The 21487-nt window shown below is 38.2% G+C and overlaps 1 protein-coding gene across 1 annotated transcript in view; it reads left to right on the top strand.

Annotated features, from left to right (window-relative positions):
• The window catches only part of LOC140226241 (uncharacterized), an 88410-nt gene extending 67279 nt beyond the window's left edge, over positions 1-21131 (top strand). Inside the window, exons 18-26 of the mRNA XM_072306726.1 lie at positions 622-753; positions 1789-1950; positions 7721-7813; positions 11640-11732; positions 16045-16227; positions 17248-17433; positions 18555-18753; positions 19836-19966; positions 20955-21131. Coding sequence (XP_072162827.1) covers positions 622-753; positions 1789-1950; positions 7721-7813; positions 11640-11732; positions 16045-16227; positions 17248-17433; positions 18555-18753; positions 19836-19966; positions 20955-21131 — 1356 coding nt within the window. The remainder of the gene's footprint in view (positions 1-621; positions 754-1788; positions 1951-7720; positions 7814-11639; positions 11733-16044; positions 16228-17247; positions 17434-18554; positions 18754-19835; positions 19967-20954) is intronic.
• The last annotated feature ends 356 nt before the right edge of the window (positions 21132-21487 follow it).

The raw sequence follows: 21487 nt of genomic DNA, 5'->3' as shown, positions 1-21487 counted from the left end.
TGCAAAGACCACCAGTAGAAAAGCTTGCAATCAAATCATATTTATCCTCGTTGAGAAATGGAGACAGCTTTACCTTTAATACTTCATTCACAGGGTAGAATACTTCATTCTAAAATCAAATATACAATCATGTTGTATTATGTTATCAGCTTTGTTCTGAGAGAATGCATTGTTTCTATAATGTATCCAAATTCTGTTGATGCTTTGTTCATTAAAAAAGAAAATGCCTTAGCAACCACAAAGCTTGCTAGAGGCTTGCCCTACCCAGCAACAACTAATTAATTTATTTTGATAAACCTGTTGAGGACAAGTCCTGAGTATACTTGGGCAGGTTTGTATGGGAAATGCGTGTTCTAGCAAAACCAGTCCTTCCTTAACGGGTTATAAAAGGGGAATTTCTGCCTACTTAATAAAGAATTAAAAGCTTATTGAAAGTAGGTGAGTAAAATGGTTGTTTCTAGGCCGTAGGAAAAGAAACATCATAAGATTTTAAATACCTCACTGAAGTTGTCTATCAAGTTGTAGAATTTAATGTAGGCATAATTCCAAGTATTAGAGTAGAACTTGTAGGAGAGATACGCTGATGTTTTTACATCCATAACTTCTCTTGTGTGCATCCAGGAAGCGACCGCTGTAGAGGCGACAGTGGGTAGCGACATCTCAGATTACTACGCAAACCAGTCCAACCTACACGAGGTCAACAAGTATGAGGCAGTACAGAACCACCTTGCCAACAAACTCTACAAGGACTATGTAAGGATGCTAAAAAACAAACAAACAAATCCCTTACAATTAACCCTACATGGTTTAACCCTTTTAGCACGTGAAGATTCTGTATAATTTTATAATGGCCTCCTGTAAGGAGTAGCAATGTTGCTCTCATTTTGACACCTTTCTGAATGTGACCCTGCATCACAAAACCAACAAAAAGTTGCCAGACATGGATTTTTAGTTTAGAGCAGGTTCTGAAAGACCAGAATTTAAGCTTTAAAATGATGTATAACTCAAAAGTCAAATGGACTCTCCTAACCTATCCTAATACTGGAAAGAAAGCTCACACTCTGGAAAGTGTGAACTGAGAAATGAGACTCTCAAGTACAGGGTCTATTCAAGTGCTTAATCTTTACCAAGTCACACAACCTGTGCAATAAATGGAACAAAAAACAGGATGTTAACCAACTGAGCAACAACAATGAAGGGATTATCAGATTAAGCTGAAATTGAGCAAGCTTCATTAACACATTCTGTAGATGATTAATGCTTCTGACAAGAAGGTTTAGAGTGAAAGCCATACTACATGTACAACAGTAGTGTCCCTTGCACAGAAAGAGTTAAACAGCTTTGGTGATAGTCTGTCTTTTGAGACCCTGCTTGTGCAGCAGAGGGTGATGTCCGCATTCAACAGCTTCCTCAACATGCTCCAGGCATTCTTGGCTTGATTTCTATCTCTTAACCCCACCAAACCCCAAATCCCCTTGTTATCCTACATGTATGTGCTTTGAGTGCTGCTTGACACAGACATCAGCATACAGTTGTAGCATTGTACACACTGTCCAAAGTTTGTGGCATAGAAAGGATTAAAAAAACATCAATTTGGTGTAGTATTCTTCCTTCAGACCCTGTTTGTGCAACAGAGGGTGAATGATGTTCCTACTCAACAGTCTCCTCAACATGTTCCAGGGCCCCAAGCCCCCTTATTCGCCCTAACCCCATGACACTGTGCACACTATTGAAAGTCCCTGGCATTGATAGGATTATGATCCTTTGATGTGATATTCTTCATTCCAGACCCTGTTTGTGCAGCAGAGGGTGATGTCCCCACTCAACAGTCTCCTCAACATGTTCCAGGGCCCACAGAAGCTGATCCAGAAGCGCTTCGACAAGCTCCTGGACTACGACAGCTACATCAACAAGGCTGAGAAGACTAAGGACAGGGACCGTGTCAAACAGGTGAGAAACCATAGCAACAGGACGTTGATGAAATGCTGGTCCATGTGGGAAAAAGAGAAACATCTTCTCAATTTGTTGTTTGTTTGTTTTTTCCATGCTCATTGAAATGCATTTAATAGTCAAAACTACAAGGACACACAAACTTTGTGAATGACTTTATTTCCAATGCCAGCTTGTACAATGTATGTTTACTTGTATATAATGTATAATGTACATTGTGTATGTACACAAGTACATACTGGTGTATCCTCACACATGCACTTTATACAGACATACACAACTGTAGACTGTCTTGTATTTTCTAGAGAGAAAACAGTATCTTTCATCCTATTATTATCAATATCAGAAGCTGTGTTGTTGGTTTTTTTAACATCCTGCTTTCAGTGGATTTTAAGATGGACAGTTGTATTGTAACATCGACACACACTGCTTGCTTCAATTTTGAGCCCTGTTTTCTTATCATGCAAGAAATTCACATACACTACATGTATGTACTGTATCTCATATCCTAAAGACAACAATACAAATTTTGCAGTTATTTATTTTTTTTTTTTTTTTATATTTAAGTATTTGAATATCCATGCTTTTTAGCTGTTTAGGAATAGCCTTGGCTGCTTTCCGAGTACTTGTGCTACCACCTTGTAGAATGTACATCTAGGTTTGCATTGGGTACATGTCTTTTGTAGTATGAAAGTAGTCATCTACAACTAGATGCAGTGTACCTTTTTCATACTTGTGCAGTGTGTGGTATTTTCGTCCTTGCTTGTAAAGTTTGGTCGAAGATGAACACAGGAAACAGTTTTGTGTTGTGATGTTGCGATTTGACAATATGTGCTATCTCTTCTCTGCAACAAACTTCAGATAAAGTTAGTATTCTATGCCTTCAAAGGAGTCAAAGAATGAATAGAGTTGATGAAATGAGTCGTTTACTGTCACGTACACTGTACAGTGCACTCCCGTTATAACGAACACGGTTATAACGAAATTCCGGTTATAACGAAGTAAAAATTCGGGCCGTAACGTTAAGCACTTTATGTATTTTCATTGTTTATTTGTTCGGTTATAACGAAATTTCGATACAACGAAAGAAAACTGCCGGTCTCGAGGACTTCGTTATAACGGGAGTCCACTGTACGTACAATAGGATGGTTGAGAAGACTTGCATGTCATGCCTTTCACAGCACCATTTTGTTCTGTGCATTCTGTTGTGATGTCCCTGTTTAGATTTGAATGTTTGTACTACTTGATGTGATTCCAGGACATTCGCGTCTACAATTGCTCCCATGAAATGTCTGCATGCTACAGTGTATTAAAGCCAGACACAATTTCTGCCAACAGACATGCCCCTTACCCCACTCCTCACATCAAACTAAACCTAAAGCCCTATCACAAACCTAACCCTTATCCTAAGTCCTTGAAAAAAAAAAAAGACCTGAGCAATATTCAAAGGAGCAAATGTCATGTCACTGTTTGATGTATGTACACATGTACGTGATTATTTATATGTCTTTCTAGTGCAATTTGTCTGTCCCAGACCAGTCTGATGATTTGATTGCTATTTTTTTTTTCTCTCTCTCTCTCTCTCTCTGTCTTTTTCTGTCCTCTTTTATTCATTCCCACTTCTCTTTTTTGTTTTTTATTTTCTATTTCACTCTCTCTCTTTCCTTCTATATTTCTATTTTTGTATGTTTTCTCCTATGATTATTTCATATCTTTCTCTCTCACACACACATGCACACACTGTTCAATGGTTCTTAGCTCTATAATGCTATATAAAGTTGTAAGTTGTGAAAGATGTCTTGTATGGAAAATATAAAACCATGAAGGGAAAAATTACTGAAATTTTACTTGATATGTGTCCATTTATTTTTCCGTCTATCATTTTTTCCCCATTAAGATGCAGGCATTATATGCACACAAAATGAGCACAGAAATTTGTGTTACCAATAATCATGCATGACATGTCTTTTGCAGATATATGAAGAGTTTGTTTGCAAAAACCGATAAGTCCATTTTTGAAGATTTTGAAGTACGGTCTCTGTCATAAAGTACAAAATGATACCTTTTAAATGATATATTGGTCACTACATATAAAGGTACATTTTTGAAGTTGTGGTCAAAAGAAGCAAAAATTGTCTAATTATTTGCTTTATTTTTCTTGACCTTTAATCTCAAATATCTCCATTTGGCAAATATGGACTTATCGGTGATTGCGAACAAACTCTTCATATGTACATGTAGATTGTTCATGCACAGTTGTTCCTTGGGACTACAAATACCTGTTTGTGAACATTGTACAGCAGATTCAAATGTGACCGCCCAGCTCAAAACCCACAAAAAGTTGCAGATTGGGATTCTGTGTAATGGAGCATGATAGTCATGATTTGGGTTGATTTTCAAAGCTTGCCTTTATACCTGGGAGAGTAATCTTTTCTCTACCTACTGTCAAAATTTGGCGGCTGAAAACAAAGCCAAAATCACAATATTAACAGTTGTTTTTGTTTGTTTTTTTCTGAACCACATCTTTTTTTTTGGACAGTAGTTTCTTTCACTGGGAAATACAACACGTTTTCATTCATACATGTACTTCTGCACAGCATGCCTGAATGACCCTAGAGTCTTTATAATATCCTCTTTTTCTCCCTTTTCTGTGAGACTGCACTTCTTTTTAACTGTCTTTAATATTTCAATCACTTTTAGAATAGTTAGGGATGGTACAATTCTAACAAGTTGTATATAGTCAAGCGTAGAGCTCTATGTAGATCTCTTTTCATCTGCATGTATGTAGAAAAATGGAAATTCATTCCGGCCCACTTTTTGTTGGTTTTGAGCTGGGTGGTCACAAATGGAGGAAAGTCATTTTCAAACCCAGTGACTACAGCTTTGATGTCTTATTTCTCTCCCCTGGCAATTCAGTTCAGTATATCTTACTCAAACAGCTGTGAAGAGTCTCAGGTTTCCATCAGTCAGCCGGTCAAAGTGACCACACCCTCGCGAGCTGCGGTAATTATCGCTGTTAAAGTTTGGCAGCTGGGCACAATCACAATTTAAATTGGCACAACGTCAATTTTGCACTCAGATGCATCTAGCAGGTTGCTTCTCAAGGTGGAACAACAAGCCAAAAAGTGCCAACAGTTTTTGAGTTTGCAGCTACACATATCGGCCATTAAGCAAGCAATGCACCATTCAAAACAAAACAAAAAAGCAAAAACCAAAATTGTGTGTGCTCTATTATGATGTGACGTGATTGCTTTGTACATCAGTACTGCCACGTGACTTTTGATTGATGTTCTCACAAGGCGTGGATTGTGGATAGTCGGCACAGATTGCCAGTCATACCCAAAGCAAAAGGGATACTAAATTAGTAGGTTTATTGCCACTTGGGCCCCGTTGCTAGAAACCTGCGTTTAAACGCAACTTGCAACTGATTGTCACTGGCCAATCAAAATCATTGTTGCATGCATGTCTTCTTAATAGGGCAGACCCTGAGCCAATCAGAATGGTTGTTTCAAAATTAGCAATTATTTGCAATTGATTGCAACTTTCTTGCAACGGGGCCTTGGTCTACTATCAGATGGTCTACTTCTCCGTTTATCTAACACCACTACGGCTAAACTCACTCGGTCTACCATCAATTTCGTCTAATGCCCGTTTGGTCTGGATGTGCACGCGTATTTGTACAATGAATATGTACTGGTATTAAAAGCAGTACACAGTACACGAACAAGGTGTGTGATAAGATCGTTCTCCGCGATTGCAAATTAACCGCTCTTGAAATTTGGGGGAAATGACGATTCATTGAATATCAGACTGGCAAAATACATATAATATGGCAGATACAGTAGATGTGAGAAAGATTTCCTGTAGACTTAAATGTTTCATAAAATGCACATTCTGCTTTGAGTAGTACATTGTTATTAAGTGCACAACTTGTTAGGCAGAGCTGTAGTGGTTAAGAAGATCTTGCAATGTGTGTACAGCTCGTAGTGTTGTACCAGTGTGTGTTTACACACTGTTGCACATATAATTTGTCATGCACTCTTATACGCATGTGTGCATGCACTCACTGTTGCACATGTGTATGCACAGACTGTTATGCATGCCTGTATGCATGTGTACTGTTATGCAACTGTGTCATATGCCCACACTGTTGTACATGTGCATATGCAAGATGTGTACTCACACTGTTACACATGTGGAGAATGTACAGTGAGTGTATGCACACAGTCATTTACATACCCATGTATGTACTTAAATTATGCAGTTACACTGTACAACTTTTAGACAGTGTACAGTGGGAAGCATTCTAACACCCCAGTGATGGGTATGCACAAGGCCTATACACTGTGTGTGATACATATGTAATACATTTGTGTGCAACATATGCTCTGTGTGCACAGTCACATCACCATACACTGTGTACATTCATCTTTTTGCATTCATCAGTGAATGTCACATGAAACACGTTTCTGTGTCATGCATCAGTGTATCACACATGAATTACATTTTGATTTTGCTACACACATCTACACTGTAGTATACAAGTACATTTACCACACATGTATATAACTTTGTCATAAAATGCAATTCCTCATTTCAAATTCATGATTATCAAGACTGTAGTCCATCCATTGTTTTAGTTTGTGGTTTGGTCTGGCTACATATAGCTCTGTTACAGTTTTAAAGCTTTGCCCTCATCAGAAGCACATCTACAGCTGTGCATTGTACAGTGGATATCTTTCTGTTCATTTGATCATGATAATTTCATGGGTAGAAACACGGCACTGGAGTTTAGTAAAGACTTTGAGTCATCAATGCCGATATAAACTGACAACTTGAAAGATCTTCTACATTCATGTGCATTGTCTTGTTTTGGAGTTTAATTTGATAAATACACTTTTAATTGGCTCTTTACGACCATAAATCATGCATTTTGCTTTTAATTGTTTGTATTTCAGCTTCAGCCATGATATTCCCACAAGCTTTGAAAGCATCCTCATCCTGTAAACTTTTGTTTTTTAATTGAATGAAGGATAAGTAGAAAAATTAAAGCTAATTAAAGCTGTGTTGACAATAATCCTGATTTATACATTGTAGAACAAATGACTATAAGAGATTATTAAAAACAAATTGTCAACTATCAAAATAGTAGAACAGAAGGCTGGTGGCTCTCTCATGATACACGATACACATGTAATGCTCAGCGTACTTGGAGGTACACACCATGTACGTACTTCAAGGTACTGTCTAAAACTTGAACTTCACTTTCATTGTAATACTCAGCATGTAGGCCTACAATTTGCACACAATGCACACAGGGTACCTCACAGTTGGTTTACTGTATGGTAAGTCCAGCTCTTGAGTTTAAGATGCCACTTATTGGACATTTTAGGAGGAAACAAGTGGTCTGTTGTCATGGAAACTTATTTCTGGCATTTGACCCTCACAAGGCATCAACATCATTGTGGTATTGATATTGCGTGCAGACAGATTGCTGGTATGGTAATGAAGGAGTTAAATGAAAATTGACCGAACGTCATTAAAACTTTAATTAACTTTAATAAAGGTTGGGATTTTCCCATGACAGGTGTTTGTTTTTTTCCTCTTTTTTCCATTTCCTAAAAATATCCTTTCAATAACTTCTCATCTCTTTTGCACCCTTTTCGTCCATCCATTTTATCCATCCTTCCATGTTCCATTCATCCATCTATCCATCCATCCACCCTTCTGTCCATCCATCCACCCTTTTTATCTTTCCAACCCTCGTCAGTCCAAACACAAGAAAAAGGAGGCAGATAGTGATGAAGATGAGGCTACCACGGTCGGTAGCCCCCGGCGACTGAAGGAGAAAGTCCCGAAAGAGGTTGGGAATCTCATCTCTTGGCATGGACTGTTTGTGTTAGCTTCCCCCACAGTGTTTCCCCTTCAATTTCAAACTAGCAAACTTGTGTGTCAAATTGTCCATTTTGTTGTTGTTGTTGTTGTTGTTGAATATTTGTTTTTGTGTTGTTTGTTTCTCTTTACTTGTCATTCAATATTTTTTTTGTTACTTTCTTTCCTGACATCCTGGGCCTTCATTTCATGGGAACAGGTGTTGTATTGTCCCCATTTTTTTCTTTCCTTTTTATAAGTTTTTGTATGACAACCTCTAAAATTTCTTGAACTTCCACCTAGCATAACAATGAACGCAATACACTCATGTGGTGTGCTTTTATCTTTTTAGAAGATCTGAAACAAAAATGATCTTGGAGCCTGCAAGCACTCCAGAAATGGCCCAGCTCTTTCTAAACTGTATGTTTACTGTTAGTTGCTATCAAGAAGATGCATTTCTATTCATTTTGAATATTGAAGCATGTGTAAAAGTAAATAAAAAAAAATACACCTGTTGAGATTGCTCTAGTGGTATTAGTTTGATGCATCAGTACATGCAAACAACACAATTCTGTATTTGGCACAAACGATTCTTAAATGCAAAGCAAGTCTTAGAAAAAGATTGTTCTATTTCAAAAGTTGCTATTGAAGAAAAGTATTTCAGATTATTTTGATACTAAAGAAAAACAAACTAACATAAATAAATAACATTTGATTTTTCTGGTTGCAGTTATTGTGGCTTTGCTCTTACTGCAGGCTAGCAAGTGTTTAGTAGTCAATGTCACCTGAAACTTGGCCTAGATGTATACCAGATTTTGTCCTAGTAGTTCAGTGGTCAGTGTTTGTATTCACTATGTACAGTATGTTGAAGTTAGCGGAGTAGATTTGTGATGAAAGTACTAGATGACCAGATTATATGTTGTACACGTGTGCATGCTCCCCCAAAAGTGGCTTCCTACTTCAGGTACATGTTGCTATTAAAGGATTGAAGTGATCCTCGGCTCTCATGCTGAAATTGACTCAAACAGTTAATTTTAATTTGATCTTACAGAACTTTTGTACATTGTGCAGAATTTCAACAAAAAATGAATGAAATGATCATGTCCATATTTTATATGATACATGAGGTAAATTTTAACACATCTCCTAATTGGATTGTGATTGAAAAAAAGAAGAAGATATATCTTGTCAAGCATTGATAATTCAGCAGCTAAAATCTCCTCTCACTGGAAAACGTAAACATAATTTTTATTTAGTTTGATGATGCTTAATAGTTTGATAATGTGTCAAATTGTAATGAAGCTTGTAGCATTCTTTTTGTTTTCCTGGTAGTTTAAACCATTTCATGATAGTCAACTTCAACCTGAAGTGGGATTTCACTGGATAGACCTTGCCTAACCTAGCAGCCTTGTTTATTTGTGAGTGTAATGATGTCACATTCCACAGAACAAACTTCTCCTTCTGGCAACATTCACTTGTTATTTGGTGGTTTGGGCACCAATATGGGGTAGACTGTTGCACTGGATATGCACCCTGCTTTTTACTTAGAATTGAAGCAGGATCTAGTTTTATGTACACCCTGTACCTTTATCATGACACTCACAGGTATGGAACCTCCACTGTACAAGTACAATGTACAGTGTATGTCTTACATTGTATCTGGAGGGACAGAGTGTTTTTGCATCTCAGTACTACACTGTAGTCCTTGCTCGTGTAGATTCACTGGGACATGAATCTACTGCAGTTAGGTTGCAAGAACACATCATTGAGACTCCTCAGTACTCTGTGCACCAAACCTTAACAAACTTACCTCAATAACGGTGACTCATTTTAATGATACGGTAGCAAATGTTTTAGCTGATCGTAAGGTTATTGCAAGGGATCATTCACAGCATCAAATATGTTTGGAAATTCATCCTTCAGCATCAATTTTAAGAAGAAGAAATACAAGGAATAAAGATAGAAAGCATTCTGTGCTACATGTAACTCGACGTGCAAATGCATAATATTGGGCTATTGAAGGTGAATGGGTTCTTTGAGTGTCTGTTAGGTTGCATGATGGATTTCTGTGTTATAGACAACCTCCTTTTAGCACTACTTAGTGACAATTTTTCTATATATTTTTTGCTTGTTTGTGTGTTAATTTTTGTCACAGTTTATAGTTATCATGGATGTTGGTTTGATAGTTTGTTGTACTCTGTAGAGTCCATGAGTGTATACATTCATTGTTTTTGTTCTGTTTTATGATATTACTACAATATTAAACTGTAAATGTTCTTTGAGAAGTAACCAATTGTCTTTGTACATAATCTCCTATATAGTTACAAGTGTATGTTTTATATCCTTAATGTTAATGATTGATCCATAGCAGGCATATTTGCATTAGTTAGACACTGCGCAGGATAGGCCTATGCACTGCTCTGCAATTCATAAATTTGCATGTAAAGCAAAGTATTGGTACACACTACACAGTGGCTACTATAATGTACACGTACATGTGTATATCTAGGTTTTATTCTACTCCCATACACTATACTTTTTGTTACACTGTGTTCATATTATGATCCGTAGCTGTTCTGGCCCACTGTACATTGTAGCTGCAACACCGCACACTGCAGCTGCTACTATACACACTGTGTTTATGCAGTGCAGCTGCTTCACTGTGTTAGATGTCACACTGTGTATTGTAGCTGCTGTACTGTGTTATAGAATGATGTTTCTCTGTACACTGTAGTTGCTACACTACACCGTGGTTCTCTTCACTGTACATGTAGATGTTTCACTGTACACTGTAGCTGCTACACTGTGCCTTATTAGCAGTTGCCTCGTATAGTACTGTAACCACATTACCTCATGTACAGTGTATAACATGTACATTGTATGTACATTACATTGTATAATATATAACATTACTGAGTTACTGTGTATACTACACTGAGGATCATTTTTCAGTACACTGAGCACTGTATCAGCAACATCCCGCAGTACATTTGTATGAAAACGTACACTGTACAGGCAGACATGTCCACTGGCTATTTAATCAAGAGCTGCCTGCTTTCTGATTGGTATACAGACTGTAGATACCATTGTAGGACACCGGTTGCTATGTAACACTACACCACTACAGTGCTTTTTCATATATGTGTCATTTTTCATTTAAAAAAGAAAAAAAAAAAGCAGTGTCAAATCAAAAGAATTTTAGTCAGCAAAACTGTCATTATCCATTACATCAGTGTAGACTCCAAATTTCTGATTTAGAAATCAGAATGTACATTAGCCCTTCAGGAAGGACCATCATATATACTTTGTATGAACCCATATTTTTATTTTTTTATTTTTTTATTTTTTTACTTTTTAAAGTTCATGATGTAAAGTCTCATATAAAATCACATCATCTGTTCTACTGCCATGTTGTGTTTTCATTGTTTCTTCATGTGATATTTGATGTTTGGACTATGCTAAGGAATTTCATTGGAAGTCTGACATTCCAGCCTTGTGAGGTTCCATACCGTGCTTCATACGTAACTCTCTGTCTTCTACATGTTCCTTTTTTTTTCAGCTCTCTGCTGCAATCCTGAATTGCTGAATAGTTTAGACTATCTGGAACATTTGTGTGCTATTTGTAGTTCATGTATACATGTAGTTCATTTGACACACAAAGATGATGTTATCTGTATATTGATGATGTGTCATAGAACTTTAGCTGACACACCCACTCTTGCTCTTCTCCGCCCCGCCCCGCCCCGCCCAACCCCCCATGACCATTTTCCTTACCCCCACTACCACCACTTGTCCGCTATTGTCATTGTCTCACCCAGTCCAAACATAAGAGGCTTGAGGATAGCGCGAGTGAAGATGAGGCGACAACAGTGGGGGCGCCCCGACGTCTAAGGGAGCGCCAGCCCAGAGAGGTTTGGATCCAAATCGAGAGAAAAAAAATGTGAAAATGAGAAAAATATCCTAAACTTCACACACTCATGCAAAGCCCAATATTAATATATGAGAATAAAACTTTATGTCTAGAGAAACCAGCTAAATTTGGTCTCAACTTTCAGTTTGAATTCACAAATCTTAAAATATTCTGCACACTACATACCAGTAGCAAACTTATTGATATTAAGGAGTTGTGTGAACCAACCTGAAAGTGCACATTCACACAAACTAAAATACTATAATAGTTGTCAAGTGCGCAGACCAGTTATCAATTTTTACTCATAAAGGAATGAGATTAGTATCGTCATCTGACAGTTTTGATGCCTCTCTGGAACCTGATTTAAGCAAAGAAAAGTTAAAGTCATATAACCAAGCTGTGTGTGAAGTTTAGGCCCTTTACATTATTGGTTGAAATGCCTGCTGTGTGTCTTTTTCTCCCTCCTTCCTATTGGGACTGGCAGTTTTAATTTTCTTGACCCACACACACAAACTTTATTGCCTGAACCATTCAATTCTCCTGCCAGATCCGTTCCTCTTGCAAGCAGCTGTCTTTTGATGTTTGTCTGTGTCAAAACGGAGAATGGGCTGCAGCGATGGAGTACTCTGTGTATTACTGTATACGCCATATATTTTGCGAATCGGGAGTTCCCGATGATTTTGCGAGTGGTTAAATTCGCGATCGTGGAGTCCTGGACTGAACGGAGAAGTGTACATGCGTACGTCACATTCACATCGGGATCAGAGTCAAATATTTTCGCATGTCTTTAATTTCGGGAATAGCACATGACTCGCGAAATTCGCGAAAATAAAAACCTCGCAAAATATTCGGCGTAGACAGTAATCTCTTGCGGACTGAATGCTGTGTTGATTTGTATTCCCCTCATTTGCCATTGTTGTTGTTGTTGTTGTTGCCTGCATTGAGTATCACACAACACAGCTTTGTATTCCTTCACACTGTATACATAGCATGACACACCAGGGACTCCATTCATAAATTACTATTTAATTCAAATTATACTTGCTACGTGTATGACACCAACTCTTACTGGAATGTCAAATGCCATGGCAACAACAAGAATCAAGCTTCCTGATTGGATGCTGCAGCAAGGATTTGCTCTAAATAGCAAGAGTTGCTGTCATAACTTTTTTTTTTTTCCCCTCAACCCATTGAGGATGGGCTGATTTTGATGTACCGTAACACACATTTCCCATAGACACCTGCCTGAGTGTACTTGAGACTAGTCTTCAACAGGTTAAATGAAATGGGGCTCAGAATGAGAAGCTGTTGTGGCCCAGTGGTTAAGACCACAGACTCGTAATCACAAGGTCCCTGGTTCAAGTCCCCTCACTGCAACACCTGTGCTCGTGGGCAAAGCACTTAATCCTCCTTGCCCAGTCCTTCATAGGGAACTTCTAAATGCCCTTGATTTCAGGGTTCCTTGCTCATATCAAAGCTTTCATTGTTTTCCTCACTAGTGGCCATGTAAAGAAAATTGATTCGAAGCAAATCAAAAATCAAATACCCTCTCCTGTCATGTACAATTAATTTATAGTACCTAGGTGTATGTTTATCTACTGGCATCTGTGATATCACAAGCACACACACACACACAGAGCACAGTATCTACATTTGTACACTGTAGGGCCTATCATTATTTGGAGTTCCATATAAGTACCTGCCTTCTGACACCCCCCTCCCTAGAAAATGTTTCTTTTCTTGCTGTCGTTGTTGTGTTTTTTCCCCCTTTTCCTTTCTATAGCTAGCAGTATTTATGTCTACTGTAATCACGTTACAACACTTTTGTTTTTTCAAGGACCAAGCTACAATTTTTGTACATGTACAACAACTACTGTTATCATGGGCATGAACAACCCTCTACCTACATGTAATAGATACAAGCACAAATCCATGTGTGTAAACCATGATGGCAGTTGAAAACTTACATTGTACTCTTGTAAATGTCTTTTGTATGGCATATTTGCTTTTTGTTTTTTGATGATTTATATATTTTCTTTGTTACAACACCTTAACAATAAATCACCAGTAGGCCTATAGGAGGCCTTGAAAAATCAAGCGATCAACCTTTTATCTCTGCTTTTTGTTTTATATCAGATGTAAAACTGCATTCATGGTCCACGTTCATGCATCCAATTCACTGCATTTTTTTTTTTTTTAATATGGTAAACTGAATTCTTTTTCAATATAAAGCTGCAGAGTAAAGGAGTCATGTGATAAAATTTCCAGGTCCATTTCTTTGCACAAGAAATGTTATATTTGTGTTTCACTGGTTGCACACAGTACAATTTGGCTCCGCTTTTAAAGAGAGTTTTGCAGGTTTTGTTTGTGTGTGATATAGATGACAGTTTTATATTTCACTGCATGTGCTGTATTCAACACACCTCTCATCTGGTCCCACATTCATTTACTGCATGACTGTTCTTGCATATTAAAAATAAATGCACTCATACATCATTTTTTTTTTCTTTATTCTTACTCAGTCTTTTTTTACTGTTTTCTTTTTTTAATTATTTATTTGAGGAAATGGCAGCCAGTGATCATTGAAAGTCATGTGTGTACAATTTTTTTTTTTTTTTTAATGAGCTTTATGTCATTGATACTTAGGTCTTATTTCATGCTATCTTTTTTGTTATTGACCCTACCAAATTTGTCAATTTTTAAATTCATTTTACCATCATTGTGTGTCTCTACCTATGCCAATATGTTTAAATGACATATGCAACCAATTGTGATGTGGCCATTTTACAAATTTTGTGCAATTGTTTTCATTCTGTGTGATTCAGAATATGATTTTGTGTGCATCTTGTGCTTACGCTGTGAAATCTCAAAAACAAAGAAGAAAAAAAAAGAATTGTCAATATGTACCAAACATACTTTTGTGCTTGTATCAATATGATTTCATTAATGTGAATTGGCATCATTTTTGTTTCAGTGTTCAAGAAAAATATTTTGTTGTTGATATGAAGTTATGATTTAACTAATCCTTGCAGACATTGTTATTATTCTTGTTGTTTTGCTCATTATTTTTGCATAATTCTTACAAAACAAATGCATTGTATTGAAAGCTCTTAGCGTGAAAGGAAAAGCTATCCTTTCTGTTTTTGTACAGTGTAGTTATTATGATGAAAATAACTTTAATCCTTGTTAGTGTTATTACTATTATCGATAATGTCATAAATGTTTCTATAATTATGAACAGCTTCCACTTGCCTTGTAGTAGAATGCACACACTAATTATTTTCCCTTTTCTACGCTGAACTGGACAGCAGGCTGTCCAATTAGAGCAGTAGTAGTACTTTAAAAGGTTTAAGGGTATTTGAAGATATCACCTGTTTGCATGTTAGATACACACAATTTTATCACCAATCTCCAAGCATCTTTCAGGTGGTACAAAAAAAAAGAAAAAAAGAAAAAGAAAAGAGAATTGGATGTGTGGTGTGTAGCTGAGATGCAAAGCAAAATAGATATACCATGTATACCACTTAGAAGGAGCTTATGTCTAAAAACAACTGGACTTTTGTACCACTTCTTTTTGTAAGTGTAAGTTTGTATTCTTTTTTTTTTTTATGATTATTTGAGTGCAGCACCAGAGCAGCAGGTAAGGTAGAAGTTGTCAATGAAAATAGACTGTATTCACCTTGGAAAGTACAACTTTAAACATTGTATTTAACTATTCACCTTCTTACCATCCAAGCTCATTACAATTATAAGCTCAGCAGTATACACACAGGATGGCGGTGTACAAAGTTGAAATGCTGTGTGTGTGCTATAATAGTGGCATGATATGTACATTTTTTTTTTATTTATTATTATTATCTACATTGCCAGATCAGTATTGATGCATAATGATTTACATGTATGTGCAGAATGCAAATACAACACGTAAATACATATGCCACCTTTATTGTGATTGCCTAGACACAGTTATTTTTCATCTAGATTGGCCATCTGTCATCAAAGAGTTAATGATATCTTGATTGGCTTTCTCATAGCAAAGAGTTAATCTGGATTGGCCATCTTGTCCCAAAGAGATACAATATATATGGATTGGCTGTCTCGTGGCAAAGAGTTTTATTATCTGGATTGGCCATCTCATAGCAAAGAGTTTATGATATCTGGATCAGCTGTCTCGTAGCAAAGAGTTTTGATATCTGGATTGACCATCTCGTAGCAAAGAGTTAATAATAACTATATCTGGATTGGACATCTTGTAGCAAAGAGATGATAATAACTGGATTGGCCATCTCACTCTCTCTCTCATTGGCTGCCAGGTGAAAGATGAGAAGGAAGTGGCGAGGAAGAACTACGAGGCCCTCAACATCCAGCTGAAGGACGAGCTGCCGAGACTCTGTGAGATGGCCATGGCTCTCTTCAAGAGCTGCGTCATCTCCTTCATCGAGGCGGAGCGAGACCACATTAACTCCACACTGAAGAAGCTCTACCCACTCATTGAGGTTTGTTGCTATTTCCTTCTTCTCCTTATTACCTTTTTCTCCTTATTACCTTGTATCATCATACGCTCACATACAAGTACACTTGTAGTTTGTATTAGCGGGGTATGCATGTTATGTGACCGCACAGCTCAAAAACCCGCAAAAAAAGTAGGCCAAAATAAATTCCAACTTTTTTACATAGTTTAAAAGAGTCAAGCTCTAAGTTTTAAGATGACATATAACTTGTTAAAATTGGACCATAAATCCATTTTAAAAAATGATTGAAATCAGGGACAAAAAGGAGGGACAGTTTCATAGAAATGGGAGAAAAGAGGATTTAAAGATTATGGTCACTCAGGCATGCTGTGCAGAAATTTATCCTGTTTGCCAGTGAAAGCAGTGCCTGTCTGAAAAACACGGTCCAGGAAAACTGCTGATATCTCAATTTTGACAGGTAGAGAAGAGATCACTATCCCAGGTAAGGCAGACTTTTCAAGTTTGAGTCGGTCAACCTAGATGGCACATTTTGGTCCATTATAGAGGATACTTAATCTGCTACTTTCTCTGGGTTTTGAGTTGGGTGGTCACATAGGAATCACTCATATGTCAGGTGGTCAGTCGGTCAGTCTGCTGCAAAGTCTTGTGGATCAAACTTCTCCACAAGATAGTACGTAAATGTGCAAAACACATTTTTCTTCAATGTGGAATGTTACATTGCCTTAGTGTCAACATTCTTGGAATATTAAAAAAGCATTAAAAATATTCTGGATTAAGCTCTATCTCTCTTAGTTTTTGACCATTTGACTTTAGATCTTGTACTTAGCAGCACCACAATGCTTATGGTAGTCCCTGCCAGTCTATTTTTCAATTGCTGGTTATTTTTGTTGTTTTTTTATGCCCCCAGCACAAAGTGTTGCTGGAAACGTAGTGATTTGGGGTTGTTCCTCAAATATCATAGCAAGAGTTTATGAAAAACAAATTTCCACTTAGCGTTGAGTCCTCGTTGCATCAACGTAATGGTCATTTCTCATCAAAATCCAGCTGTCGATTGTCAAGTCCAACAACATGCTGTCCATCATGGCGGACTTTGAGGTGTGCCATCAGCAGGCGTCCGAGGCCATGATGGTCTACACCTTTGTCCCGCGAAACTTTGACCGCAAGGTGGAGAAGTCAGAGAGGAAGTCCCGCAAGAGCATCGCTCAGCCGACGGTCCCTGCAAGCAAACCGGTAAGTACAACTTGATTTCACTCAACTTGATTAAGCTGAAATTTTGCATAGTCTATTAATATTCTTTCAATTTATGACTTACCTGGATACTAACTTTCAGAGCAGCAGCATTATCTTTTCAAAAGTTATTACAAGAATGAAAAGTGAAGAGTGTCTATAGAGTTCTTTTGAGATGAAAAGGGTTCTCTATTAAAGGCATTTAACCTATCGTACCAAAGTGTTCTAGAAAACTTGCAATAAAACATGATTTCCCAGTGTTTGGTGATCTCAAATATTAGAATTATGAAGATAAAGAATTGTTTTTTGGGGGAATCATAAAATACTAACGATTGACTAGATTGACCTTTAATATGTATTTCACCTTTTTTTGAGTCCTCACATAAGATGTGGTTGTTCAACTTTTTGTTAGTTTTGTGATGCCATGTTCACATATTGTGTGTAACATTTTTCTATAGATACAGACCAGGTGTCACAAACCCATTGGAGTGCTTGCCCTTGATAGTGGTAAAAGCCGATTCAAAATATGAGAGCTTTTTCAGAAACCTCATTCTGGCAAACAAACTCTTTGTGGCATTGCTGTGATTGATGTGTTCAAATATTTTCAAACCTGATGTTATTTTCTCCTTATCCATATTTTCTGATTTATTGTGCATGTTCATTAGTGCCATAGATCTATTCAGTAGGAATTGGGTATGTAAAGTCATAACTTACCTCAAATCAGAATGCCCCTTATTCACTCTTTTTAATTGGGCTCAAGTTGAATCTTTGTAAGTTTAGGGAAGTGTCTTCTTGCTACCTCAAGAACACAACGTAACATCTTAATGGAAGCAAAGGGCAACTCCTGGCAGAATATTTTGATTGCATTGGAAGATGAAGGCAATCAAATTCAGCCTTGCATTGCAATGATTTGCATAGCAATGAAATTGCATACAGTTGGTTTTGCTGTCAATCTGTACATTTGTATGTGTGTTAAAAGTGTTGGGGGGGGGGGGGGGGCTTTGCCTGTACATTTATATGTCCAATTGAATGTTGTGTGCTCTGATATTGAAGATCTAATGGTTTGCCTCTCTCTCTCCACCCTACCACACCTCTTCCACCTACCAACCACCGGGGTTCGCTAGCCGTCCTCCAAGGCCCAGAGCGATGCCCAGAGGCAGGGAGTCCTGACCCGATACCAGGTGGGGCGGGTGTACCAGGTCCGGTCCAATTTCATCGCCCAGCAGCCCATGGACATCAGCGTCTACAAGGGTAACCTAGTGGGCATCATCAAGGAGCAGGACCCAACGGGCAGCTCGGACCGGTGGTACGTCGACAGTGGAGGTGAGTCATGCCCTGGGCAAATTGAGAACTTTTCTGTTCTGTGTACCCTTTAAGTATTGCTATTTTGAACCCAGAATGTGCCCACTGAGTTGTACAACGTAGTATTGGACCTCAGTAGCCTAATCTGGCAGTGCCAGATTTTCTGGATGTTTTTTGATAAACTACTGTAAGAGCAGGTTATTCCAGCAAAAGATATATCCAACAACAATAAGGTAAAACTTGGATGCTGGGGGATTATCCCAAACAGTGAAATTGGTCACCCATGATACAATCCAATCTGCCAGCATCAATGAACGTAGACAATAATTGCACACTTTGAGGTTGTAAGCATCAATGTGGTACTCCGACGGAGATTAGCAGACATGAATGTGGTGTGTAAATGATTGATGAAGAAATGAACACAGACTGTGTGATGTTATTTCAGGTTTGCTCTCGTTCAATGATTGTTTGTTGGTTTGTTTTCTCAATTGACAGTATTGCCTGTGCATTGCATGTTGGATTTAGATACCAGTTACAATTATCATTATGATAGTGAAAATATGCATAAGTCAGTGAGTAGATGATTACAAAATAGTAGACTTTAATATTGATCTACGTACTGTTTATCAAACCTGTGGTCCAGCTAGCTGGCTGTGTCGACACAGGCTCTCAAGATGAAGCCAGATGTGACCAATTTAGAATTAAGAGCCTAACAAAATGTGTGGAAAGTTTTGGGAATGTTCTTGGAATTTATGTGCCGGTACGAAGGATGCACAAGGATTTGTGTGTACAGATGAGACACTAGTATATTCTGGACTTTTGAACATACAATACCAGAGATACTGAAGAAGGGTGATTCAGTGGAAGTACATTTGGGTTTCAGTGCGAGAAAATGCAGTACCTCTTAACGCTATGCATACAAATTGTACATGTTGTTCCAAAACTGAATATGTTTCTGTCAAGGGCATCATGTAAGCATGTATGTACAGTACATCCTGCCCATGTTTGTGTTAGACTGGCATACCTAGATCAATATTTAACTAAATTGTTATTACATAAGCATGATTCCTGCAAACTTCTACCCCCCCCCCCCCCACTCACAGCATCCCAGGGGTTTCTACCGAGCACCATCTTAGCGCCTTACAGCCAGGATGCTCTCTCGCCCAACCCCCCGGCATACTCCAGCGATGATGAGGCTAATAGAGGACTCTACAGCGATCTCAGCTCACCACAGGTATATCTTTAATTTAACCCATTGAGGACAAGTCCCAAGTATACTTGGGCAGTTGTCTATGGGAAATGCGAGTTATAGCAAAATCAAACTGTCCTAAATGGGTTAAATTCAAATTGGAATTTGATTTGCAATTCTCCCTTATTCATAAGAATATAACGTATTATCACTAGTTGTACGATGGCCATACACTGCGTGAGATAATCTTACGCACCCATGCGCAACACATGGAGGTCAAGCGAGATCACACTTTCGGTGTTTGCTTGTGCACTTTCAGAAATACAGAGTTAGGCATGTTTTAGCAGGTGCTTTTGTAGCAGGTGCAGGTCACACCAATGGTGTTCGCTTGTGCACTTTCCAGAAATGCGGAGTTATTGTTCAGCAGGCACGGGATAAATTGTTTTGCCTCGCGGGACAATGACTGCAGTCAGGGGACTCGTAATTGATAGTCCATTGTTGCATCCAGTGAACTTCAAAAGTACCTCAGTGATATACAAGTAATTCTATCATTACCACTGGTAATCTAGAGATAACCATTTCTCTCACAATCAAGGTATTTTCACTCCATAAACCTCCTCTCACTCAGTTCCTGTTATCTTGCAGGTTAAGGAGGGTAAAGCCAAATGCATTGATATTCTACAATCCAAGTAACTTTTACCCAAATATCTGGAAATATTGATGCCTTTATTAGATCAAATCCAGACATTTGCGCTTGAAAAATTCCCATATTAGAGAGCATATTTAATATGGATATGACATGAGAGGGTTGAATGTAATTGTCTCAAAACTGACATCTGTGTGGAAAAAATTCCTGTATTAAAGAGCATACATGTATTTAATGTTGATATGACATGAGAGGGTTGAGTGTAATTGTCTCAAAACACACACTCAAAAAAAAAATCAAACAGAAATCTTCACATTTCCCAAATGTAACACACATGGCAGACACCATAGTATTCAAACATGCAATACGTTGTTTCCTATGTTTCAGTATTACTACGCTGAGTGGGCCTTCACTGCCAGTAGCCCCAACGAGCTGACGTTGACAGAGGGCGCTGTTGTAACAGTCATCGCGGCCCAGGACACGGAGGGCAACTCGGAGTGGTGGCTGGTTGAAAAGGACGGCCAGCAGGGGTACGTCCCCAGCGCCTACTTGGCCAAGGTGTAGCCAAGGGGTGTACGGGAGGGGAGCGACCACGCCCTAGTTTTCAAGGGTGGTGTTCTACCAGCACCTGTTGGAAGACCAAAGGGGAATGGTGATTCAAACAACCTTGTGTGTTCCCTCCTGATTGTGTTAATACCCCAAGTATATGTACCCATATTGCAAATTGTATGAAGGGGAAAGGAGTGACCACACTCATCTTTCAGATGGTATTCTACCAAGAGCTTACTGTTAAGTTTCCAGCCATGCAAGCTTACTCCATGACGGGAACGCTGAGTAACCATGCCCACTTTTCGAGTGGGAGTCTACCCTTAAAACTGGCGATAGATCAGAGGGGTTTGTCAATTCTCACCATCTTTTGT

Source organism: Diadema setosum, chromosome 3 (assembly GCF_964275005.1).
Source record: "Diadema setosum chromosome 3, eeDiaSeto1, whole genome shotgun sequence".
Classification (NCBI taxonomy): domain Eukaryota; kingdom Metazoa; phylum Echinodermata; class Echinoidea; order Diadematoida; family Diadematidae; genus Diadema; species Diadema setosum.
Note: the sequence above shows the minus strand (reverse complement) of the source record. Positions and strands in the feature narration are given on the sequence as shown.